This window comes from Macadamia integrifolia, chromosome 8 (assembly GCF_013358625.1).
Source record: "Macadamia integrifolia cultivar HAES 741 chromosome 8, SCU_Mint_v3, whole genome shotgun sequence".
Classification (NCBI taxonomy): domain Eukaryota; kingdom Viridiplantae; phylum Streptophyta; class Magnoliopsida; order Proteales; family Proteaceae; genus Macadamia; species Macadamia integrifolia.
This window is the reverse complement of record NC_056564.1, coordinates 34768423-34795904: the sequence shown is the minus strand read 5'-3', so window position 1 is coordinate 34795904 and position 27482 is coordinate 34768423. Positions and strand designations below refer to the sequence as shown.

Sequence of the window (27482 nt, the reverse complement as noted above, 5' to 3'; positions counted from 1 at the left end):
TGTGGCTAATTAAAGGCTTGTTGGAGTGTTTTTCCTTCAAAATATGCAAATGGAACCGAAACCACTGTGACAGAGTCGAAATTTCGACCGAGATATGGTATTTATAACACATGGAATGTACCGGGACAGGCGAGATACCAAAATTTTGTACAAATGTTATTTCGGTCCTTATTTCATTTTGGCCAAAAAAAAAAAAAAACTGAAATTCCGAAATTTTGGCAATTTTTAACAATGTTGGTACACAAGATCATTGATAACATTTGAAACATGGGGTAAGAGCTAAGAAGAAACTTTTGAACCAATTCTGAGAATGTGGATTTGGATTTGTGATATAGGTCATGTTTCTTTCTGAATATTATTACATTATCTTGCCCATGCTCCTTAAGAATTGCGTTTTAAACCTATTTATTCACAGTGGTAGACTTGAAAAGGCTTGAAGTGCAAGCAAGAGATGGACCATCTGATCCACATGCTTTGACCAAGTGGCGGATACTCAACAGGTTGCATGACAGAAATGAGACAATGTATTACAAGGTGAACTTGTGACCTTCCATTTCTATGTTTGCTTGTATTGCTGACAGTTACGGACTTTAACTGTTGTCAGAGAGGGTCATTCTGTTTTGTATAGAGTTGCTCCCAACATTTCAGGTTTGAGCATCTCATTTTCTTTATTACATTCTCGAATTGACAGCATCACTTGATTTGACAGGTTTTGATAGACAACATTAAAGAATATGCACCTATTGTGTATACACCAACTGTTGGTCTTGCTTGCCAGAACTATAGTGGCTTATTTAGAAGGCCAAGAGGGATGTATTTCAGCGCAGCAGACCGTGGAGAAATGATGTCAATGGTTTATAATTGGCCAGCCGAACAGGTAAGACAAACACTTGTATTTTTTTTTTTTTTAACTATTTTCATAGCTCATGAATACTGGCAGTTACAACTACTGATGATTCAACCAAGAAGGTTAGGACTATCGTGGTTTGGAGCCGAGTATTCCAGTGTAGTTCCCTATTGTTATTTGTTGCTGAGGGTTTATGAACAATAATTTTTCATCCAAAAAGAGAAAAATAATAATAATAAAAAAAAATAATTGGAAACTAAATAGATCATCTAGGGCCGTTTGATAACGTTTCAAGAAACGTGTTTCTGCCGTTTCTGTGTCCAGAAACGGCAGAAACGGAACAAAAAGCGTTTGATAAAACTGTTTTGTTTCACTTGTTTTTAGAAATAGAAATTGAAATTTCTACCTATTTATGGTTCAAGAAACGACCCAGGTTCTGGAAATGACTTGTGGCCATTCTTTCGTTGGTTGCCATCGACTTCTAGAAACATCACCTATTAAACACCTTCAATTCCGTTTATGTTTCTAGAAACAGAAATTTATGTTTTTGCCGTTTCTGTTTCAAGAAACGGTAGAAACGTTATCAAACGGGCCCTAAAAGAACTTGTAAAGAAAGATTCCTGAAACTCCTTTTTGTAAATTGTAATTTGTAATTTGATTCAATACAGTCCTATTCTTAAATAAAACATAAACAAACTGAAACCCTAAATTCTTGACTAACGTACAGGTAGTGAGGCCAAAGAGGAGTTTTCTTTCTTTTTGCTTATAATTGTATGATCAGATTTCTTTCTATGCGTGGTAGGTTCTATTGGATACTTCCACTTTTTAGAGATTAGCATGTACAAGTATGTCATGTTGCACACTCCAGTTGTCAACTAGACCTTTGTTTAGACACATGCATTTCTCACATATAATCTGTTCAACTTGTCTCTTTTTTTTGATAGCTTGCTTGGTGGTTCTATTTTTTCTGCTGTGATTTACCGACAACTTACTTCATGACCTACACAATTTAATAATCTAGAATTTGGAATGATATCTTTTCAAAAACCTAATCTGTATCAAACGTAAAAAATTATCTGAATTTGTATTATTGCTTCTGTGTGTCTGGCAACCTAGAGAACTCTTGTAGGTCCTTCATAGGCCATCTTGACCCTATGGCTGTAGTCTCTGAGCCTTGAGCTTTGATTCTCATCAAAGTGTTAGAAAGTTAAGGGGTTTTTTACCTTTTTATTTTTTTCCCCAAGAATGGTAATGTGGTCTCTGCATAGTTCCATATTTTGATGTGGTCTCAGGTCGAAACCGAAATATTTTGGATTTCAGTCGAATTTCAACTGAAATCTGGTACATTTAAGTCGGTCATTTTGGTTGTCCAATCTCCATATTTTGGCCTAAAACTTCAGGGAAACCCTAATTAAGCATCTCTAAACATATTTAGATTGTAAAAACAAACACCCAAAAAGGTAGTTTGGCTTCGGAACCTTGAAAAATCTCTCAAAGTCCTTCATAACAGTCCTATGGATGGAAATTTGAAATTTGAGGAAATTTAGCTAAATGATGCCTTCAAATCCACCCTAATGTTGAATTTGATGCTCCATAGTTGACCATCAAGCCTTGATTTAGTAGCAAAAATGAAGGACTTTGCTAAAAAAATGAGGTTTTCTAGTAGCTCCAGAACTTTTAGACGACAGGTGGTGAAATCTCAAAATTTTTCCAAAAGGAGTTGAAATTTCATTGAAATTTTTCCGAAATAAGTCAAAATTTTGGTCAAAATATGGTATTCCTATAGAGTTGACCCTTACTTTATTTCGGGGCTTCTCGAAACCGAAATAGTTCATGAAATTTGTCATTTTGAGCAAAATTTTGGTTGAAATATGGTATGCATGTAGAGTCAACCCTTATTTTGTTTAAAGGCTTCTTGAAACCATAGTTGCCAAGGTGTCTCCTTGGTTTTTTTCCCTTCCTCGACTGCCTTGGGTTGCCCAGCTGCGTTGAAAGTGATACTCGAAACTGAGATATTTCACGAACATGGGTCTCTAATAGTGGTTTTAATTAGGTTCAACTTGAGTGTGGCAATCTCATTTGTGGAAAATGATTGAACTAAGTATTCTGTTTTCCAAAATGATAAGTAAGTTATGTCGTAATTGAAATGGATTACATATGTAGGATCTAACTTTCAGCAATATCTGCACTACGCAAGCCAGTATGTTATATACAATTCTTTTCAAATATCTGTTATCTATGCCATCTTATAATTTTTGTCTGTCCTACAATCAAAGTCCCTATTATGAATTTTGAGTGTATCACTGGGTTTGGTGACAACTGGTGCATTTTCTGCTTTACATTAGGGCCTTTTAGCTGTGGATTTTTTGTATCTTGAGGGAAAAAATTGGTTACTCTAGAACTAATTGCATTTTTTCAGTTCAAACTATTGATAATAGTGCTTTATTGTAGGTTGATATGATTGTGGTAACAGATGGAGGGAGAATATTGGGTCTTGGAGATCTTGGTGTTCAGGGGATCGGAATTGCAATTGGGAAGCTGGATTTATATGTTGCTGCTGCTGGGATAAATCCACAGAGGGTAAAATCTTTATTTTTAAGTCAAATCTTTTCCTCCGAGTTCTCTCTCTCTCTCTCTCTCTATATATATATATATATATATTTGTGTTTGTATATGTGGGAGAGGCTGAGTCAACCATATGATTTACCAATCCCTAGTGTTGCTGGCTGATCCCGTTTTAATTTATGAGGTTTTAAAATAGTTTTCTAAATTAAGCAGCTAAACACCCTCCCAGGACCCGACTCCCCATGTTTGTTATTTAATCAAAGAATGAAAAATAGGTATCCAGTAGCTACAATTATTCTTAGCAACGCTAGCTTTCCAATGCTTTGCGTGTACACCACTTTGGCAATTTCCATTCTCCTCATTCACATTTCCAGTCCAAAATCCTCTGATATCTTTAATCACTACCATTGAATAGATTTCAAGGAATATAATGATGTTTCCCTCCCTTGTGAGTTATAATATAGTGCAAATCACTTTGGAGTGGGCTTATCCTTAGATTTGTGCACTATAAGAGAATTCCAAGTGTTTCTAATGCCGATGAATGGCCTTAATGGGCTTATTTTATTGGAAATAAGATTTGAATTGGATTATGTATGTGTTGGGCCTTTGATCCCATGTCTTTTCATTGTAATGAGCCACTTTAATGGGCCTATAATATGGACATAGGTTAAGCATATGGGATTGGCCTTAATGGGCTTATTTTAGTGGAAATAAGATTTGAATTGGGTTATGTATGTGTTGGGCCTTCGATCCCATGTCTTTTCATTGTAATGGGCCTATAATATGGACATAGGTTAAGCATATGGGATTAGTTAAGTTAGAGCTTTTGTTCTTTTATTTTATTTGTTATTAAGTGTTTTAGCTTGGCTGGATTAGGATTCTATAAGTCCGGTCCTGTTTTGAGTAGTTTTCCTTATTATTTCAGTTTCCTAGATAAATTATGTTACTATATCTATTTTTGAGTTTTCTATATGATTTTGTAAGGGGGCCTAGCATTTTACATAAATTTTGATAAATAAAAAGGCTATTGCTGCTCTCCTTCTCCATCAGTGAATAATCTATTCTTTGATACAAAAACCCCTCGTTTGTGATCAAGGAAGATTGGTGTTTGATCCAATCGAACACTTTGCGGTGAGAAGCCCTGGTGGATTGCTCTATTGTGCATGTTCTTGTGCTTCTATTCTTATACTGGATTTATCAAATCTATAGATTTTGTAAATTTCTGCCATTAACAAGCAAGTTCAAACTTGGAAACAACCTCTTCTGCGAAGTAGGGGGTAAGGCTGCGTACATTTTCCCCTCCCAGACCCTGTAGTAGCGGGACCGTCGTGCATTTGGTTGCTCCTTTTATTTTTTATTTTTTTATTTATAACAAGTTTAAACCTTTATTTATTTATTTATTTATTTTTTGCAAATTCCTGTTATACACAGAATTTACATGTTACATGTTTTTTGAGATTAAGCAATCCAATCATTATATTATCTTCAAATTTTGATCAGTTGTTCTTCAACTTGAAGAAAGCCTTCGATCAGAATTTGGTCCAAATCAGACTTGCTGATCTGGAGATATTTAATAATTCCAGTTTTTCCCTTTATCTCTAGATTCTGAATTTCTACAATTCCATTAGCATCATCGATTACATATTATTAATCTTAATTTCTGACCTCTGAATTCCTTGGTAAATTACTATTTTAGCCTTTTTATTATTTGATTGAAATACTGATTTCAAGTTCTGTTTTATTCCTATTTCATAACAGAATTCAGTATAGGTTGACTACCCTAATTTTGTTCTTTGTTTTTTGGTTTATTACCAAAGTAACCTTCTCCTAGATCTACTAGGATTGACCCTGATATTCTGGTACTTTTTTGATCTTTTATTAACAATACTACATTAAGTGGTATCAGAGCATGGCAAAGAATCATCTATCAAGGCTTCTAGATCCATTTGATCCAATGGCTAATGTATTGGAAATGTTCCAACAGTTATCTGAGAGGATGACTGAAAGTCAAAGGAGCATCAATGAGAGGTTGTTAGCAATGGAGAATCGAAATACTACCCTTGGTCTCCTACACATGATAGTAACATTCCACTTGAAAGCGAAACAAGGTATCAGGCACATTCTACAACCAATAACCACAATCGGAGGTTCACAAGAAGAGGCCGCCACAAAGAGTTGTAGCCAACTTTTGAAGAACATGTGTGGGCCTATTTTAATTCTAATATTGGTGTACCCCATCGACTTCCTGACGACTAACAAAAGATCAAGCTCAAACTGAAGGAGTACAATGGCAAGCATAACCAAGTATTTTATGGCTGGCTAGCAAGTTCATATGACTATTTTTAATGGTTCAAACTTTCAGAAATAAGAAAGATGAAGTTGGCTCGGACTAAGTTTGTTGGCTCCACACATGAGTGGTGGAGGACCTGTGAGAGGGCCCTTAAAGACCGTGGTAGAGCACCCACTACGTGGGAGGAGATGAAATAAGATATGAAGGACAAATATTTACCACAAACATTCAGTGCTTCACGGCAAGATCAATTAAATTCCCTTCAACAAGATTGCCACCAAAAGTCTTTTAAAGCTGAAGACAACTTGAAGCCTCCGTTAATGCGATTCAGTGTGCAATTTGAAGATTGTTGGAAATCTATCACCAACAATGTTAAGGAAATGGCTGGATTCAAATTTACATTGCTGAAAGAGTTTGAGAGAGTACTAATGAGCCTAAAGTTGAAGATAAAGCTAAAGTGATCATAGTGAACTTTGATGAATGATGATAAAGAAGAGTTAGTGCTTGAAGCTTCAAAGACGGACGATCCAGTTAGAATGTAAGGTTTGTGATTAACCAAGGGAGAGGGAGAGAAAGAGAGAGAGAAGAAGAAGGAGTTGGAGAGGAAGAAGATGGTAGAATGTGTGTTGTGAGTAAAAGTCTCACTAACACCAATATATTACTTCATTAACATATTTACAAGATATTACACATACCTTCTTAAGGAGAGAATTACACATACCTCCTTAAGGAGGAAAAGGAAAAAATAAAACATAACGTGTCAAATTACTAAACTACCCTTAGTAACATAATTAATATCTCTAACACTCCCCCTCAAGATAGAGAATAAGTATCATGCATTCCCAGCTTGGACAGCATAGAACTGAACTGATGATAAAGAAGACCTTTTGTGAAGATATCGGCCAGCTGGTCACCAGTCCTCACAAAAGGTGTGTATATGTAGCCAGTGTCAATCTTCTCTTTAATGAAGTGTCTGTCCACCTCTATGTGCTTTGTCCTATCATGTTGCACAGGGTTGTGGCCTATACTTATGGTAGCCTTGTTGTCACAATAAAGGCTCATAGGTGCTATGGTATCATATTCCAACTCTTTGACCAACCTTCTCAGCTAGAGAAGCTCACACACTCTATGAGCCATGGCTCTAAATTCTGCCTTTGCACTAGACCAAACCACCACAAATTTTTTCTTGCTCCACCATGTAATTAGGCTTCCACCTATAAATATGCAATAGCCTGATGTAGATCTCCTATCAGAGACTGTGCCAGCCCAATCTGCATCAGTAAAGTCTTCTATCCTCAGGTGGTTATGCTTGGCAAAAAGGAGTCCTTTTCTAGGAGAGGACTTCAAGTACTGGAGAATGTGGTAAACTGCATCCAAGTGCCCACTCTTGGGAGTATGTATAAACTGACTCACCACCCCCACTGCATAAGTAATGTCTGGACGAGTCAAGGACAAATAGATAAGCTTCCCAACTAGCTGTTGGAATTTCTCTACATCAACAAGAGAAGGGCCAACATCTTTCCCCAGCTTATGATTCTGCCTAATAAGAGAACTTGTAGGTTTGTAGCCTAATATTCTTGTTTCTTTCAATAGGTCTAGAATAAACTTCCTTTGGCATATATTTATGCCATTCTTTTTTCTAGACACTTCAATCCCAAGAAATACTTTAAGGGTCCTAGATCCTTAATCTCAAATTGTTGGGCTGTGTAGTTCTTCAGATTGGCTATCTCAGCTCTGTCATCTACAGTTACCACAATAATGCAGATCAAAGCTTGAAGAAGAAGACAAAAACAAGAGTTAGAAATTACTGTTCACGAAACATTGTTCATGTGAACAGTAACTTAGAAATTACTATTCACGAAACACTGTTTGCATGAACAGTAAAGTGGTTTTATATTTCATATTTCAGTTTCCTATTTAGTTTAGTTAGTTTCTATTTACTTCATGAGCAATATAGTTAGGTTAGTTTCCTATTTTGTTAGTCAAAGGAGTTTCTATTTTGTAACTTAGATTAGTGTCCTTTTGTGTTTAATTGTTAGTTTCTAATTTATTCTTACTTGGTTAGCAAGTTAGACAGAAATTAGAAAGTCCTATTTCAATCCATTAGTTTCTTTTTTTATTTTGTCTTTATGTCCAAGCAATGTAAGGCTATTTAAAGCCCATCAATTATAATGAGAAGGGAGATTTTTTAGTTAAACAAAAAAAGATGGCTTATGCTATTGTGTTATGGGATGTGGTTCGGTGAGATGCCTAACTTGAGGGGTGAGATGCTTAAAACCTAACCTTCTTCTTCCCCCTTCTCAATCCTCCATCGAATTCTCTTTTTGTTTTCTTATTTTCCTTTTATTTGTTTACTGTGAGAGAGTGTTTGAGAGCTAGAACCAAGCCTATTAGAGGACATCTTCTCTATTTAGCCAGAATTTTAGATCCTGCCTGGGATTAGGATCACTTGTAATTCTAGTTCTACATTACACAATGTCATCAACATAGACAATCAGAGTTGTAATTGTGCCATTACCATGCTTAGTGAACATAGTGTGGTTAACCTGACTTTGGGGGCTACCATTTTTCAGGATGGCCTTTCTGAACCTTTCAAACCAAGCCTTTGGAGATTGTTTCAGACCATACAGAGCATTCTTGAGAAGGCACACCTTTCCTTTAGCTGAAGGGAACTTAAAGCCGGGAAGAGTTTGCATATATACCTCCTCTTCTAAGTTGCTATGAAGAAAGACATTCTTCACATCTAGTTGATACAATGGCCAATCCTTATTTGCTGCCAGAGATAAGAGGACCCTTATGGAGTTATGTTTAGCCACAGGAGCAAATGTCTCCTGATAGTCAATCTCATACACTTGACTGTATCCTTTTGCCACTACCCTTGCTTTTTACCTCTCAATAGTACCATCTGACCAGTACTTGATTGTGTAGACCCACCTGCATCCAACTGGAATTCTCCCCCTTGGAAGGTCAACCTGTTTCTAGGTATAATTTTTTTTCAGGGCCATCATTTCCTCAGTCATGGCTTGCTTCCACTTAGGGTCAGGCATAGCTTCAGAAACATTCTTGGGAATAGAAGCAGGTGTGAGAGTAATAGTAAATGCAACACCTGTAGGGGATAGAGAGTCATAGGAAACAAACTGGGCTATGGGATTAGTACAAGCTTTCTTTCCCTTCGTAATAGCAATAGGAAGATCTAACTCTGATGTGGAAGGAAGGATATTACCTGACTAAGGAGTTGGATTCAAAGAAGCAGATGTGAGAGCAATAGTAAATGCAACACCTGTAGGGGATAGCATCATAGGAAACAAATTGGGCTATGGGATTAGTATAAACTCTCTTTCCCTTCCTAATAGCAATAGGAAGATCTAACTCTGATGTGGAAGGAAGGATATTTCCTGACTAAGGAGTTGGATTCAAAGAGGACCCTTGGCAGGTCTTCTTGTTCCTCCTTGTGTACACAATGGTCATCTTTTCATTACCTGAACCACCTCTTGAATGATCACCAACATCAATAATATCCACCTCTTTGTGTTTCCCAATGTCAAGCATAAAAGGACAGATATGCAATGGGGAAAGAAAAGGGATCTCATCAGTAGCTTTTTTACCTCCATTATACTCCCCCTGAAAAGGATGTTGATGAGGGGAAAAAAAGGAGCAAGAAAAGAGAGTGACTAGCTTTGGAGTGGGGAGGGGAGGATTTGATTATAGAGACCCAAGGTTGAGGAGAAGGAGAAGGGGAGGTAGAATGAGAGGGAGCAGCAGTGCAAGGGAATGGGGAGGCTCCGGTGGGGAAACCACCAGAGGGGAGGACTTGGGAAGGGAGGGGGTGATGTCAGAGCCGATTTTTCTTTTCATCATTATTACGTGCTTTTTTAGGCTAGACTGGGATTTTGTAAGTCCAGTCCTGTTTTGAGTCAATTTTCTTTATTTTTTCAGTTTCCTAGTTAGTTTATGTTACCTTATTAGTTAAGTATTGGGTTAGGTCTATCCTTTTCAGTGTTTGAATCTTTTATTGAGTCTTCTATATAAAATTTTAAGGGGGCCTATCATTGTACACAAATTTTGATGAATGAAAAGGCTATTGCTGCTTTCCTTCTCCATTGGTGAATATTCTCTTGTGTTTGACCAAGAAAAACCGTTGTGTGATCAAGTTAGATTGGTGTTTGATCCAATCGAATACCTTGCGGCGGGAAGCCCCAATGGATTGCTCTATTGCTCATTTTCTTGTGCAAAATTCTAAATTTCTACCATTAAAAAGCAGTTTCAAACATTGAATTTTTTCTGCAAAATCCAGTTCTACCTAAAATTTACATGTTTTTTGAGACTAAGCAATCTAGCCATCAGATTCTCTTCAAATTTTGATCAATTGTTCTTCAACTTGAAGAAACCTTTGACCAGAATTTAGTCCAAATCAGACCTGCTGATCTGGAGATATTTAATAGTTCCAATTCTTCTCTTTATCTCCAGACATCAGTTTCGATTGGGTATCATAATTCTAGTTTTCTGATTACTAATTGGATTTGTGATTTTCCTACCATTCTCCTAGCATTACAAGGATTGATTTGTGACTTCAGATTCAACCATTGTATTGATCTGAAATTCTCAGCAAGGTTTCCTTACCCTTAGGACAGAACTCAATTGGAGTTCTGGTCCTATCTGACTACCTGATTTTGTCATATCATTGTTCTCCTCATTCTGGATTTTATTCTCTGATAAAAGATTCTGTTTCCGTACTGTTTGATCTTTCAATTACAGTACTACATTAGTTTTTCAGCCTATTAGGATTTAGAGATTGGTTAATGCTGCATTCTTGCTTCCCTTATTGGATTGGAAAACCATTCTGTTTTTCTCCATAATTTGTATCTGATCCTTCAGAAATCGAATGGTTTCGGTCTTATACATACGTGAGGAAGGTAATCAATAATGAATGAAGAACTCATCTTCTTTCTCTTTTCTCATGCACGGTTTTGAATGAGAGAAAGAAGTGAGCCTCTTTTCGTAGTTCTGATATTGCCTGTTTCTGTTGAATTCTTGGTTTGCTTAAGGAATGGAAAATGACTTGTGACTAATGCTTTCAAAATATACTGAGGTTTCCTGTTCCTGATTACTTTTTCCAGTGAGTTTGTATACCAGGGAAGTTCTTAGCTTTCTGCTTTTCTTCCAACAGGTGCTTCCTGTGATGATTGATGTTGGAACTAACAATGAGAAGCTCCTGAAAGACCCTCTCTGTAAGAATTTACGTTATCTTACAGTTGAAAGCATACAGATTCCATGTATAGATAGTGTTCATACTATTATTAAATGAAATAACTCGCTCAGATGTATCAATTACTTCTACATGGGGCTATGTAAATATGCAATGTTCATGCTTGGTAAGCAACCCATGTGGAATCTAGTTATAAACTTCTGTTTTTTTATTGAATATTTGGAGAAAGAAATTGGACCCGAAGTGTTGTAGAAGCTACTGTGTCAAGGTTCTCAGTAGTGTATAGGCATCACAAATGGTATCTGTTTAATGTTGAAATTCCTGGCCAATCCTTTGTTTTGTCCCTTCCAATATGGAAAATTTACATATACCTCCCCAGAGGTTTGGCCTAATTACATCCACTCCCTCGCACTTCATTTATTACGTTTTGCCCCTTTTAAACTTGACACCATGAGTGAGGTGTTAGTTTTTGGAAAGGAAAAGACTATTTTACCCTTATTATATCTTGAAGACTTGAACTAAGACATCCTAATCTAAAGACCACTTTACCCTTATTACATCTTCAACTCTAAAATCCCAAATACTCCATTTGCAGTTCCTTGTCTGGCGAAAGTGAAGAAGAGAGAATTTTCCGATGACTGCTCCCACAAACTTCAAGTTCCCAATCATGGGAGAATGAGACTGACCTTTTGTTTCTCTGCATCTACGTCTACTGTGAAAACACCTGAAACAAAGCAAAAGAAATGAATAGTAAAGCTAAAAACTAAAACACAATATGAAGAGCCTCTAAAGAAAGGCAGTTCTTCTTGTTCTCCCATGATTGGGAAAAAAACTCAGAGACGGAGAGACAGATAGAGAATTTTCCGGCTCCAGTTCTTGTTCTCTCTTGATTGGGAAAATAAAAAATTCAGATGCTATAATAATTGGAATATTATCTGCAATTTGTATCTTCTTCATGAAAAAGTTAGGCTTGGAAAAATAAATCAATCCAAGAACCCTTGGAGTGTTTTAGCCATTGACTTAACAACAATCTTGTAAACCACATTACAATGACTTAATTTTCTGAAATGCTCAGGATGCAAGGCTTTTTCTTCTTTTTAAACCGGTCGCCCTTTGAGCTATAAGAAAGGGCTCCTCTCAAAGACAACAAACATCCACCACGGAAAATCATGTACAAATACAGTAGAGGTATTAGTGTATTACAAAGAAAGGGCTTACAAGGAAACATTAGTATCCTCTAATTCCTACTCTCTTCTTTGCGAAAAATCACAATCCACCAATTCTTAAAAATTCCTCTTCCAATATCTTCATCTTTACACTTACATTCCCCTTCTCTTTTTGTATTTCACATCGAGGGGAACAGGGTTTAGGTCGACAAACCACCATTCAATCAGGAACAGGGAACAGGGTTTAGGTCGAAAATCCACCATTCAATCAGGAATAGACCTTGGAGTCGCTAGTGGATCACTGTCTCAGAACGTGACAAAGCCACCAATCAATTTTAGGGAACAGCCCTTGGAGTTGTGGAAGAGCACGAACTCTAGAACCCATCTCACTCCGATTGCACCTTCAAGGTCACCATATAGCCTTCTGAAGGTCACCCATCCCGACTCTGGAGCATGTGAACACGAATCTGTGCATCCGACTACAGGACGTTTGCCATGGGATTCATAGCGTGTCCCCGTGATTGGGAACTTGGTGTTCGTGGGAACAGCCTCTGGAAAATTCTCTCTTCTTCACCTTCGCCGGACAAGGAATTGCAGATGGAGGATCTGGGGATTTTGAGGTTGAAGATGTAATAAGGGTAAAATGGTCTTTATATTAGGATGTTTTAGTTCAAGATATAATAAGGGTAAAATAATCTTTTCCATTTCAAAACTAACACCTCTCTCAGAGTGTTATGTTTCAGGGGGCAAAATGGAATAAATGAAATGCGAGGGGGGTGGATGTAATTAGGTCAAACCTCAGGGGAGGTATATGTAAATTTCCTTAGTTTCTTTGAAAACCCTTTTGTACTAAGCAGGATCTTATTACAGGGTTTTGCTTGGAAGGAGACAATGTATAAACTGTTGAACCATTTCTTTACACTCATTTTGTTCTTTCTTGTTTCAATTCTCTTTGAGAAATAAGTCTGGTACTTGATTCCTAGTTAAGTGATTTAGACACTCCAGCAACTAGAGTCCTTGTATGCTTATATTTCGCCATTTTTAGTCAGAAAATCCTTCATTTCCCCTTCTTAAAGAATGTGAGAACCCATCCCTGTGCTAAACCTCTAAGAATATCAGTTCGACAGTCTCGACTCATGAGGAGTTTCCTTAAAATTTTCTATATGAGCCTATAGGGCACCTACCATCTTCAAAGTGCCTGGGAGGTTTTCCTTTAAAACTTCACTCTGTTTTTTTTTGCTTTTCTTTTACTATTTTATTTCCATTTATAAATAGGGCGAGAGTATTGCAAAAGAAAGTTGTACCCAAAATTTTTGGAATGGGCATATGGTTGCTTTCCTTAGGAAAGGAACCATACTAATGATAATTTTAGGAATGTGCCTCTCATCAAATTTGTCCGACTAAAGTGTAATTTTTTTTTTAAGGAAATCATTCCTCACTTTTTCCGACAATCTGGCTACAATCAAACAACATTGTGAGGGAAACCTTATGACTAAGATTGGGGAAATTGGGGAAAAGGCTTATTTCAATTGATAGCAGCCGCACTTTATTTATAATAATGAGGAGAAGATTCTAGAATAGGTACAAGGGTTGAAATACCCTTTATGACTAAAATACCCTTGGACCCATATTACCAAAAACATGTCGATGAGCTGTAGACCTTCTATACAAAACGAAGGTGATACAATCTAAAAGCCATCATTAATGAAACCCCTGTTTTCACTTTTTTTTTTTTTAAATACTGTTATGATACCTTGATGTTGGTTTTTTAACAAACCCAATTTATAACATCCTCCCGTTAGAAAAAAAGAAAAAAGAGTCATATACTATCCAAGTATTCTGAACTTATTATTTCTTTTTTTTACTATATACTTCTGAATGCGTTTAGGTTAGAGGATGACCTCGGCACAACAGTAAGGTTGCTCCATGACCTAGTGGTTGTGGGTTCGATTTGGGAAATAGCCTCTCCGTGAAGTGGGGGTAAAGATGTGTACATTATGTCCCTCCTTAGACCCCGCCATGGTGGGAGGCATGAGCCTCATGCTCCGGATACACCCCTTTTAGTGTTGATGTTGACTTAGAGAAAAGATTAGTTGCTGGCATCAGCCTTTAGGGGGAGTTGCTGCTTGACTTATTGAGATATCTATGTTGTAAACAGATATCTCTTCAATTACGTTAGCATTCCTTTCTGTTCAGTTTTAGGGAACACATTTTGAATAAGAGAGTAACTGGATTTTGCCAATTTTGAAGATACTGTATATATTTTTGAAACAAGTGAAACAACCTTTTCGGGAAGCAGGGTTAAGGCTGCGTACATTATGACCCTCCTCGGACCTGCTGCTGCCAGTGCCTCGTGCATTGGTACCATAGTTGTCAAGGAGTCGCCTAGGCATCCTAGTTGGGGTCTGGGCCACTGTCGCCTTACTGCAAGGAGTCAACTAGGTGTCCAGGCAGCCTAGTTGGGGTCTTTGCGATTGACGACTATCACCTTATTGCCCTAGCGCCTTACTGCAAGGCACAACACTCATATACCTCCCTATTTGAATCCAACAAAAACAGTTTAAAAATCAAATTTTAAAAGGATAAAAAGTCAAGCCCCCATTACAAGAACAAAAAATGATTTTTTTGTTGTACGGGTGTTTTTCAACTTTCAAATGTTGGGGTTTTTCTCAAACATGAAAATTTCATAACTCTTATCATGGTAAAACATTGCTAAAAACTAATAGTCTAATAAATAATCTTTTCTTTTGCTATCCATAAAGTTATTTTCATTTAGGTGATTTTAATATTATTCATGCTCTTTAAAATAAGTTTGATTGGAACATAACTTTGTCATTACAACTCAGATTTAAGTAATCTTAAGATTGTTGGAAAGCTGGTTTTGCACTTTTCCGAATACAAAATGTCTCATATAAAAATAAACCATTGGATCAGTTAAACTTATTATAGAACAAGAACATTTATCTAAATATTGATTTTTTATGAATATCTTGATCCCATTGGAGGAGGGTAACTAAATGCATTTGTCTTTGCTTCCTCGATGGCCAGGGAGAGGGGAGGAAGGGAGGACCAGAGGAGGAAGGAGGGGACCAGCCAATGGGAGAAAGGATAGAGGAAACATGGGCAGATTCGTGGAGGGGAGAAGAGTAGATGATCTTGGGGGTAACCATGGATGAGAGGATACTCGAAGGATGTCAAGGTTCCATCCAAAGAGAGGTGGACAGGCCATTGCCTATGGAGAAGGAAATGACATTACGGGCAGTGGACCTGAGGCTAAGGATTTTTCTCTAGATCTAGGAAGCATTATAAGGGACTAGGGTAATCTAAAGAGAGTTGTACTTGAGGGGGGAGGAGAGAACCCAATTAACCTAGATATTGCATTACTTAGAGACAACTTTCCGAATGAGCTTTAGAATTCCAACAGTGTTGACCTCTTTGATTTTTCTTGAGCCCAAGCCTCCTTCGGCTTTGGGGAGGCAGATTTTATCTCAACAAAGAGGGCGGAGAAAATTGGAGGAAATCCAAAGGAAGGAACAAAAGAGACCTTCAATGGATTTGATAGTAGAAGTTGGGAGGACAAAAATGCCAGATCAATAGTGGTATATGACTGGAGAACCGATCTGATGAGGGTAAGGCGACCGACATGGGAGAGGAGTTTGCCTTTGTAAAGCTGAAGCCTCTTTCTCAGGAGATCTAACATAGGGGAGTAGTGATGGGCACAGAGTCTAGAGGTGATAAGAGGAAGGCCTAGGTATTTGGCGGACAAGCAACCCAAGGAGAACCCAATGATCCCAAGGAGTTAGGCTTGGGCCGCATCAGAGGCACCAGAGAGGAAGAGACTAGACCTAAGGAGGTTGATGTTGAGACTAGAGAGGCATTCAAAGGAATGGAGAAAGGGCATGATAGTGGAGATAAAGGAGGATTAGACTTGGAGAATATCATATTATCGTCCGCAAAAGCAAGATGGGAGAGCATGAGGGATTTGTATTTAGGAATAGGAGAATGAGATGCTGGTTAGTGGTAGATTGAATGGAACGAGACAGGACTTCCAGGGCTAGGGAGAAGAAAAAAGGGGAAAAAGAACACCCTTGCCTAATGCCTTTGGATGAAGGGAAGCAACCGGCAGGGCTACCATTGGCTAAGACGGAAAAGCGGGAGGAGGAAATGCAGGAGTGGATCCAATGGACAAAGGAAGCAGGAAAAGGCGTGTGGAGCAGGACCTTTGAAATGAAATCCTAGCTGATGGAGTCAAAAGCCTTGTGAATGTCAATTTTGAGAAGGGCAGCAAGAGAATGGCATTTGCGATCAAACCCTGGACAATCTCATGAAAAAGAATGTTGTTATCCGCAATGAAGGTGGATTGATTGAGGCTCACGAGAGAGTCAATGACCTTTTGAATCCGGTTGGCCAAATTTTGGCAATGAACTTGTAGATTAGGTTGCTATTAGTTTAAAATCATACATGGAAGCGGCTCCCTCTTTCTTAGGAATGAGATAAAGAAAAGTATGATTTGTACCACAAATATGACTGGGATTATAGAAGAAGCTTCAGATAGTAGGGATGAGCTTAGGGCCGATGATATCTTAGCAAGAGGAGAAGAAACCCATGCTGAAGCCATCAAGACTAGGGATTTGTTGGCTATGTGGGAGAGAATAGCTAAGAGAATTTCTTCCTTAGAGGGGATGGACTGGAGGCTAAGGAGAAGATCAACCAAGATGAATTTATTGAGGTTCGGAGGGAGAGGAGGGGAGGGGGAGAGGAAGGTGGGCAAAAATCTCTTAGAAATGAGAGATGGCTTCCGATTTGATGTCTTAATGATTAAGAATCTTAGTCCCCGAAGAGGGGATGAGCTTGGGAATGGTATTGACATTTGTTCTGGCTTTGAGGGACCGGGGAAAATAGGCAGTGTTAGAGTCACCCAGGTCTAGCCATTAACAAGGGATTTTTGATAGAGGAAACTCTCTTCCTGAACCAAAAGCAAGGAAAATTCCGAAGCAAGGACCTTTTCCTTCACCGCAAGGCCTAGGTTTTAGAAGGTCAGATTGGATTATGGATCAGAGGAAGTCCTGATGAAGAGCCCGCATGTCAAAGAACTTAAAGGGTTTAGAGCAGAAAAATAAGAAGGTGAAGGACATGGATGGAGATGGGGCTATGGTCAGAGATCCTAGGGAAGTCGAAACAGACATGGGAAGAGGGATGGGAGTCCATCCAAGGCTCGTTGACAAGGGCTCTATCAAGCTTCCAAGCCACGGGAAGATTTCTAGATCTTCTGTTATGCCAGGAGAATTTGACTCCCAACCATCTAAGATCACTCAGACTAAGGTTATCAATGCAATCATTAAAGGAGTCCACAGGCTGGGGATCAATGGGGTTGTCCCCATGCTTCTCATGGCTAAAACAGATGACATTGAAATTACCCGTGACCCCCAGGGGCTGGAGCCTGTGAAGGGGCAAAGGACTGCAGCTCTGACCAAAGAGGGAGCCTTTGGGAGGCAAGATTGTGAGCATAGATGGCGGAGGAAACAAATGCGGGAGCTAGAAGGGTCAGAGATGGAATGGTGAATGGCTTGGGTAGAAGAGGAGAGGGTTGGGATATGGGTGGAGGAGGGGTTCCAGAGGATCCAGGTTCTGTTATTGGGGCTGTGGAGATAATTTGCAAGGAAGGACCAGGACGGAGCAATTGAGGAAACAATTCAAGAGGCATTGGCCTCGAGAACTCTGGTTTCAAGAAGGCAGCAAAGATTAGTGCAGGAGGAATGGGTACGTGATTTAATTTCAACTTGGTTGGATGAGGAGTTGAGGCCTCGAACATTCCAGATGGTCCAAGGGATCATTTAGAAGGGGGAGAGGCAACGAGAGCTCCGGGGAGATAGGAGGGGGCTTAAGATGTGAAGGACTAGACTTAAGGGGAGGTCTTCAGTGGTACTTAATGATGGGAGATTAGTAGCAGGGGTGGGAGGCTGGGTCTTGGATCTAGTGGATGACTTGACAACAGGGGTAGTGACCTTCTTTGATGGCTTGGGGGCAGAACCAATGGAGGGGTGAGCACCAGGAGGGGGGAGGAGAGGGGAGAAGTGACATGGGCTGTCCCTAAGGTGGCAAGGGAGCAAACAACAAAGATGGGGTGCACTGGGGGAACACCAAAAGGATGGGATTCAAGGGCAGTGGAGACATGGTTGTCTCGAAGGGTAGTCGACAAGGGGCCAGCAGTGACAAAGAGGGAGCAAGCAACTGAAGTGGACGTAGGAGGGCCTGCGTGGACTAGAGAGGCAAAGAGCTTTCCAAGGCACTGAGAGCAACACTGTGGGGCCGAGAGCCACCAATATAAGGGGGCCCTGCTGAGAGTTCAAGGCAGGAGCCAATAAAGGGCGCAGGAGGGGCCTGTATAGACCAGAGGGCAGCAACGTGGCCTTCCAAGGCTAGAGCATCTTGGAGAGCAACTTCAGGTGTAGGATAATGTTTGTCCAATGAAGCAATGCCAGGAGCCAATAGAGGAATCAGCAATGTGGATGCAGGAGGGGCTTGCGCAGACCAGAGAGCATCAGGGGGCCTTCTGAGGTCAAAGCAGCGAGGGGAGCAACATCTTGGATTACCAAGGAAGCAATCATAGTGTGGGAATCATTAGTGGGGGTGCAGAAGCAACCCATGGGCCTACGACAAGGCAATAAGCAGCGGTTGAGGTAGCGGGAAGCAGGGGGCCAAATATTGGTGTCGGGTGAGGAAGGAGATGGAAATGGGTTAAGGGTTTCAGGTGGCTAGGTGAGAGGTAGTGGGTAGATTGGGCAAGGCGGAGGCACCCAAGGGTGGGTTTGGATATAAGGACAGGTTGTATAGGCTATTCGAGTGAAGGGGGTGGTTTGAAGGGAACTTTGAGAAAGTTGAGAGAAGCTGGACCAGAATGAATTGATTGATGGGGGAAAAAGGACGGTCGGACTGAGCCGGGTTGGTTGAAGGGATAGGAGGTTTGATGATTTAAGTGGGGGCTGTTTAGGTTGGAGGAGGATAAGGAGGGCGCAGATGTTGAAGAGGTCGTAGCAAGGAGAGGGAGTAGGGGAGGGAGCAAGGTGCCAGAGGAGAAGGCAGGGGGGATCGAACCAGAAGGGGAACGACTTCCAGCCTGGCCAGCAACAGTAGGAAGGCAGCCGTCTACTAGAGTGGGGAGGTACGGAGTCTCGGAGGGAGCCGTGACAGGATCAGAGTATGGGGAGGCAGTAGCCAAGGTTTGAGTCTCATAGCCGCCATCAAAGCCAGAGCACTAGAGCAGGTAAGAAGTGAGAATCTGTTCTGACCGCCGGTTAAAGGGTCTTCGATCAGACCGATGGTACTAGGTCTGGAAACTTCGATGGGATGGTTCTCATCTAGGGACATCGTCTCAAGTCTGCGAATCTGGCCAGGCCTTGTACTTCGAGGATCTCGATCAAGGAAAGGGGCCATATTAGTTTAACCAGCAACAATAGGAGGCTTCGAATGAGATTTCTCAAAATGATCTTTAGAAGCATCGACCTTGTTTTTTATGCAGAGGGCAGCGGAGTGGCCAAAGCATCTGCAGCTGGTACAAAGAGGCGGTATCCAGTCATACTTGACCTCTTGTTCGAAAGAGTGACCCTCTCTATCTAGAATAGTGACTGTGGATGGGAGGACCTGATCAGCCTTGACTTCGAGGCAAATCCTAGCGAAGGATATTCTGTCCATGGTCTTCATTCTCGTATCAGAGTAAAGAGGCTTTCTAATGATGGAGACGATGAGGCTGAGAACCTCAGCACACCAGAAATGCAATGGTAGATTTGGGAAGACAACCTAGAGATGGATGGAGGTGGGTTCAGAACGGTTGAAGGAGGTAAACTCATCCCATTGTCTCAAGAAAATGGGTTTTTTACCCACGTACCATGGGCCACCATCGAGGGCAGCAGATTTGTCCACAGTAACAGAGAAGTTGAAGATGAATGTTCCATTATCAAGCATTAAGGTGGAGGGAGATGCCCGAAGCCCTCCATTGATTAAGGAGGGAGGCCTTGACAACATAGAAAGAGGGTCTGCTACCCAGGAAGGATCCAACAAGACAGTTCTTCCATTTAAGAATCTGAGGTTCAAGAAGTCTAGGTGGGCAGAGGCCTACAGGAATGGAGTTGCGAGAGGAAGGAGGATGAAAGAAGAGGGTATGGGTGGTGGTGGGAGGGTGGGAGGAGGAGGAAGATAGAGAGGAGGATACAATGAAATTCCAAGGGCGACGGTCAGGGGGAGAGGGTGGAGGGGGGAGAGAGAGGGGATTTACTGTAGGATAAGGAGGTTGGCTTTCAGGGGCAGGAGGGTGACCGGCGAGCTGCCGGAGGGGAAGCAGACATGGGTTCAGGTCAGGGGGGACGAGCAAGATCAGTTCCCTATTGATTGTCTCTGATGACACTTTTTTACGTTGATGTGCTATTAAATGGTTTTTCTTCTTTCTTAATACATATTTCAATTGCTTTTAGTTGTGTTTTCTAATATTAAATTATGTGTAGAAAAGGTTGTATATGATATTAAAAAAAAGAAAAAAACATATAATGTAAAGTACCAACCTAGGTTCCAATGCCAAATTACCATTTTAATTTTTTTTAATAATCTAATGTGTTAAATATGTTTAGAGATGCTTAATTAGGGTTTCCTTGAAGTCTCGGGCTGAAATATGGCCTTTTGACTACCAAAATGGTCAACTGAAATGTTCCAGAGTTTGGTCAAATTTCTACTACAATCTGAAATATTTAGTTTGAAACTCTGGTCAAAACCGTAATCTCTAACATTGTGTGGGGCATGTAACCACTTCATATGGATTTATATCCAGACTATTTGAAGTGATTGAGTATGCATAACAATCTGGTCTTTTGCTTCTTTTAACTTTTGGTGATGTTGATTGTATATAGACCTGGGGTTGCAAGAACATCGCCTTGATGGTGAGGACTACCTTTCAGTTATTGATGAATTTATGGAAGCTGTTTTTACTCGTTGGCCCCATGTGATTGTACAGGTACTTTGCTATACTTATGCTTTATCAAATAAAATACTTTATGTATGATTATCTGCAATGGTAGATTGTAACTTGATTTCTCTTTTCTTAGTTCGAGGATTTTCAGAGTAAGTGGGCCTTCAAGTTATTGCAGCGCTATAGATATACCTACCGTATGTTTAATGATGATGTTCAGGTAAACAACTTTGTCCATCGCTTGTTTTCTGAAAGATAGTATTGTTGTTGGGCCCACAATGTGCAGGAGTGCCTTTTCATCCTGCATCATTTGGCCTTGGTTCTGGTCAATCTATAGTAGTTGGAAGTAGGAACCAACAACCAGTGTGCTTCTTATCATTCTTAACTACATTCAGGCTGTTTGTGAATCATAAATCTATGCATTTTATAATGGTTTGTCTTGGAACAGGAATAAGTCTAAATCTAATATATTTCTTTCATTCTATTTGACCATGTTGTTGGTTTGATCCAATGGAATTATAGACAAAACGATATACTCAGAGAACCATTAACTGCTTGCTTATTTGGAACATTATAATATAAGACAGCTGGATAAAATTGCCACACCTCTACTTCGAGTGGGTTCAATCAACTTGTTGTGGACTTGTGGTAGGTTTAGTTGAAAAGTAAGAACGCTTCTGACAGGTAGGATCAAGGAAGGGAACGTTGATCATCTACGAGGGTGTTGGGATGGGGAGGGAGGTGTTTATCCTCATTGAATGTGAGGGTCTCAGTTGGTTTGCTTGGTCCTTTTAGATCCTCCACAGTCTTGATTATCAATTATTAATGAAACTTAAAAAAAGAAAGTTCAAAAGAAGTTATTTTAAATGAGAACTTTTAGTTTCCTTTGAGGTGCTTCCTAATTTTCCTTGTGTTTGTGGTGTTGAAGATGTAATGATCGATATTTGAAGCCTTTTCTATGAGGGTCCCTTTGGCCTATTAGTGCTAGACAGTAGATATAGGGTTTTATGCTAGTATGGGAGGAAATACTATTTTTTTTTTTTTTTCTTATTTTATACTTGGTTGAAAATAATGAAAGTGTTAAACCATGGAAACTGTATACTCCCAGAATGTATGTACTAAAGGAACCCTGATAGAACTCAATTGAGTCTATAGAAACATTTCAGATCTATATGAAACTTTAAAGTTTTTGGTACTTATAGAAATGTTGTGGCACATGTGGAGTCAATTGAGTCTATATTGGTATAAAGCCTGCAATTTCTCATTCTCAGCTCAAATATGAGAACTATCATATTTCAGCAGTTCATGGTGCAACTACTGTGAACATCTGACATTTTTTTTTCTTATAAATAATTGCAATCTGTGCTTCAAGATTTTGTTTATGCATTTGAGGCAAGTTCCTTAAAGTTATATGTACAGTTTCATTAAATACGCTTGTGATCTAACATAACTAGATACCTTATTTAATGCTCTTCTCAGGGAACCGCAGGGGTAGCTGTAGCAGGTCTTCTAGGAGCTGTAAGAGCACAAGGAAAACCAATGATAGATTTTCCGAAGCAAAAGATAGTCGTTGCTGGTGCTGGAAGGTTTTATACTTATCCTATGTCTCGAGCTGAGATTCATTAGGCATTTATTTTCTGGAGAGAAACCATTGCTCTGCTATGCTAAAATCATATCCTCGTATTTAATTTTTTGCTAAACATACTTCTGAAATCCATCTTATCGGAAAGTATGAATTAACACTTCTATGCTTCATTTACAGGATTAATATATTCTTATCAGAAAAATGTGGCATTCTATAGTTACTGGAAAAACTTGTTTCTTCCATGAGCCATTACAAGTGAAAAATTATGGCTTTTCATGATTTGTGTCAGCTTATAATTTCAGTGGGTTTCATTGTAATGGATTCAATTTTAAGGTCCAAATATTAATTCCAGGGAGGAACACAAATTCAGTTAAGTTTTTTAAATCATGAGTTCTTGATGTGCATTAGATATAAGAAAGTTTTAGTTTCTATTTTAAAGTTATTATTTTTGGGGCCTTTCCTCCATAAAGAATAAAATTGTAAATCCTTGAGTAATAAGGAAACTTTTCTGTAGACTATATAATTTTCGTACACCAAGAGTCTTTACGTGTTGATGTAACTCCAACGGTTATTTTGAAAAATGATGAAATTAAATTTTATTTTATGTGACTTTGCTCATAGCAGCCATCGAAGATTGTGTTCTCTCTCTTCTTTCTCTACCGCATTGATCCTCTCTTTCTCGACCCCTTTTATGTTCTCTTCTTCTTCTTTGTTGCAGCTACTGTCCTAATTTCTTCGTCTTTGTTGAAGTTACTGTCCATAGGTACCTAATTTTATTTCTTTACTTCCCTACTCAATTCTAGTCCTTTCACCTACTCTTACTTCTTTTTTTTTTAAATGAATAAATAAATTCATTACCAAGGAGAAGAATAAAATACAAGGGCATGGGGGGTGGGGGAGAAAAAGACCGAAGGCAAAAGCCCACTTAATAGACTCAACAACAAGGGCGAAGGACATGCCCATCAACACCAAAATGAAACATCAAAGGAGGGGGGAGATAAAAGAGGTAGGAAGCCCCAGGACACAACAATGAGTCTGTTCCTTGGGGTGTTGTGGACACGGTGGTGGAGGCAAAAACAAACGCCGGAGGCTGCCGGGGCAGTTACAACTTGAATAAAGAAACTAAAAACAAAGAGAGCAGGGAGTAGAGCACACAGAGTAGAGAAGGCTGACTGAGAGTTGAACAATTGATGCCTAGAATGAGGGAGTGCTTCTCCTTTTATAGATCTCGGATTTAAGAGGTTCTTAAATCCATGAACAGTCCCGGTAAAATCTGTATAGTTCCGGTAATGATAGTGACATCATCATTTGCATCATGGCTGATGTCATCTTCTAGATTCTCCTTGGTATATCCAATTTGAATCAACCAAGTTTGGAGCTGACATCGATGTAGATGGCTTTCCAAATCTTGTCAAAGGAGCGAGAATTGGAAATCCATCTACAAAGATTGCACTCCATCTAGATATGGTTGATAGTAGCATGAAGGCAAGCTTTCTAGCTGTATCACAAATGGTGGAATCATCAAAGGTCATGTCAACCTAGATACATTCTCTACTCAGTGGGAGGATTCTTCTGTGGGAAGCCCAACAAGAGGCAAGGACTCTCTTCCGTACAGTGGAGAAGGAGTAGGAGAAAAGAAGGTGATCAACATCTTTAGTGCCATTCCAGTAGAGACAACAAGAATGGGGGACTTGAATGTGTTGATAGATAAGAAAGGACTGCGTAGGGAGGCAGTTAGAGAAGCTTTCCAAGCTATGAAGTTGCGGCGAGGGATGGCCTTTAAACCAAATGATGTTGCGCCAATGGATAAGAGTACGAACGAAATCCCAAGTAGAGGCAGATGGGAATTGTCCTAGTGGGAACGGGGACTAGATAATCTTGCCTTGTCTTCGGGGGAAGGGAGAAACAGAGATCAGCAAAGGGAGGAAGGGAAGGTGGGGGAGACTAATCTCCTTGAGAGATGATAGATGCAACTTTGGCAGATCTACTTAGGCCAAAAGAGTAAACAATTCTGGGGGAGATCAAGGAGAGGAGGATGCCATTGGGGTGTCAAGGGTCCAACCAGAGGGTGGTGGAGGATCCATCTCTAATGGAGTGGGAAATCACACCAAAAGCAATAGTTCTAGAGGAGAGGATATTGCGCCAAATCCAAGAGGAGTCAAAGGGGAGGGATGCAGTCCATAGGGAGTCATTTTTTAGGAGGTAGGAATAGACCCAAGAGACCCAAATACTGTTGTGCTTGGAAGCAATCTTCCAGATAAGCTTGAGAATCCCATTGAATTAACATCTTTGATTGTTCTCAGACCCAGACCCCCTTCAGATTTAAGACGACAGAAAATTCTATAGGACTGTCATAAGACCAGCTATGATGTATGGTGCAGAATGTCGGGCAGTCAAGAAGCATAACGTAGATAAATTGAATGTGGCGGAGATGAGGATGTTGAGATGGATGTGCGGCAAAACCCTGAGGGATAAAATAAGAAATGACCAGGTTAGAACCGATTTAGGAATTACACCAATTCAAGATAAGCTCAAAGAATTTCGGTTATGATGGTTTGGGCACGTTCAAAGGAGGCCTTTGGATGCCCCTGTACGAAGGAGTGACTAGATGCAGATGGATGGAGCTAAAAGGGCTAGGGGCAGGCCAAAAACGACCATAGATGAGTCAGTAAGAAGAGACATGCAAAAGTTAAGTGTTCACCCAAGTATGGTATCGAACAGAGCTACTTGGAGGGCTATGATCCAGGTTGCTGATTCGTGAGTGGGATGTCCAAAATTTATTTTATTTTATTTATTTATTTATTATTATTATTATTATTTTTTTAGCCCTTGGATCCATGAAGCCGACCCTATTCAGCTGGGATAAGGCTGAGTTGTGTTGTGTTGTGTTGTTGTAGACTTTGGCCCAACTCAAACGATGAAGGAATTTGATGAGTCCATACCTTTCCAGAGGAAGGAATAGAGCAAATGCTCAATGGATTTGGAGGTGGCAGTAGGGAGGGAAAATATGTCCGACCATTAAAAATACATGGATTGGAGGAGAGACCTGATGAGGACCAGCCGGCCAGCATAAGAGAGGACCTTACCTTTCCATAGCTAAAGCTTCTTCCTCAGATGGTTGAGCAGAGGGGAGCAGTGATGGGTCGAAAGTCTGGAAGAAATAAGCTTCTTCCTTTTATTTTGGTAGTCCCTCATCAGGATGTTTCTAGTACGCTCTTTTTTTTTTGGTTTCTTTCTAAGAAAGGATATCCATCCAATATGTGGATGAAGGAAGAATAGAAGAAGTTTAAGCAAGAACTGTAGCATCGTCACAAAACTAAATGTTAAGATTGGCTGTCTTTTGCCTATTACCCATTATGTTATGGGACTTTTAAGGATGTGAATGCAGATTTTTCTCTTCCTGTAGGAGGAATGTATTTGGAAAGTGTACATTTTCATTCTTCTATATCATTTTAGTTTACATGTTGGGGAATGACTCTTCCATTGTAACATTCTATAGTTAGATCATTCCCATCTACTACACTCACTCGGCAAGATATCTTAACACCCTCTTGGAAAGATAAGTATAGAAATGGAGGCTGAAGTCATGGTCTACTAAGTTTGACAGGGTATAAGTAGACTGGATCTCCCTAATTGTTACATGACAATGTGCATTTAATGGTTAATTGTCAAAGAATAATTCTTGAATTTACTGGCTACCAAGTATACTGTATTACTTCTTTCTTCTACATGTCAAATGTATTACTTCTGCTCCTGGTATAAGATTTTGAAGCATGTTTTACCTGATGATGTTGTAGTGCCGGATTAGGAGTTGTAAATGCTGCAAGAAAAACCATGAAAAGGATGCTGGGTAATAATGAGTCTGCTTTTGAGAGTGCACGGAGTCAATTTTGGGTGGTTGATGCCAAGGTGATTTTTCTCTTAATCATTTCAGAAATTGGACTTAAATATGACATGAGAGATTACTCTTCACCCCTAATACTCTGAAGATCATGTGAAAACAGTTCTTGGTATCTTGAGAGTGAAAGGAATGAGTTGGCTGTGCACTGAAAGCTAACCAGCTCTTGAATGCTTCTGTTGTAATCTAATTTAATCCTTTGTCATTTATACTTCCAAATCGTTTTCCTAATAATTTTGTAATATCTCAAAGCATCTATGGATAATGATGTGGCTGCTGAATTTTACTCGACCAGGCATAGAGAATCATTTGTGTATGCTCAATGCTCTCTACTTTTGTTTAGTGTTTCATATGAAGGTGAAGAGTGTTGAGTTATTTTGTTGCTATTTTTATTAGCCAAGTTGGCAAGGAACCTTCGCCTCAGGAAGCGTGTGGTTCTGAGTTCGACTCCTCTTACCTCCTTGGGGCCACTCACACAGGGGTGTTTAGTGCTCTTTACTATTTTCAGTGAAAGTTGAATGGTTCTCATTCAACCCCGGTATGACTCGGTCCATGCGGTTGTGGGGTCAGTATGGGGCCGTGGGACTAGTTAGGCTGAAGGCCTGGAAACCCATCATTAGCAAAAAAAAAAAAAAAAAGGACCTATATGGTACATCTTCACTTATCCAAATCATGGTCCTAGCTACCCCTGCCCTCCAAGAGAAGAAAAACCATGCATACTATATATGGCTAAAGCTAAGGTAGGGTAATAGTGATGATACCACCATTTAGTCGTTGATAACTAATTGCAATAGTAAAGGTCTTGTGACCGATCCAAGCCCCCATTAGATAGGACACCCTCTGGATTGCCTACATGCCAAGTTGCACTTCTCAACTGTATGCTTGACCATGTACTAACTTTTTCTTGAGTATATGAACCACTATTTTTAAAGGTTTAACTATAGAATGGTACATGGGGGGGGGGGGGGG

General features: G+C 39.7%; 1 protein-coding gene across 1 annotated transcript in view; it reads left to right on the top strand.

Annotated features, from left to right (window-relative positions):
* LOC122086919 (NAD-dependent malic enzyme 62 kDa isoform, mitochondrial-like) overlaps positions 1-27482 on the top strand; it is an 82503-nt gene that overhangs the window by 16405 nt on the left and 38616 nt on the right. The window contains exons 4-11 of the mRNA XM_042655829.1: positions 416-534; positions 710-877; positions 3299-3427; positions 10870-10930; positions 20972-21075; positions 21167-21250; positions 22510-22616; positions 26413-26524. Of these exons, the coding sequence (XP_042511763.1) occupies positions 416-534; positions 710-877; positions 3299-3427; positions 10870-10930; positions 20972-21075; positions 21167-21250; positions 22510-22616; positions 26413-26524 (884 nt within the window). The remainder of the gene's footprint in view (positions 1-415; positions 535-709; positions 878-3298; positions 3428-10869; positions 10931-20971; positions 21076-21166; positions 21251-22509; positions 22617-26412; positions 26525-27482) is intronic.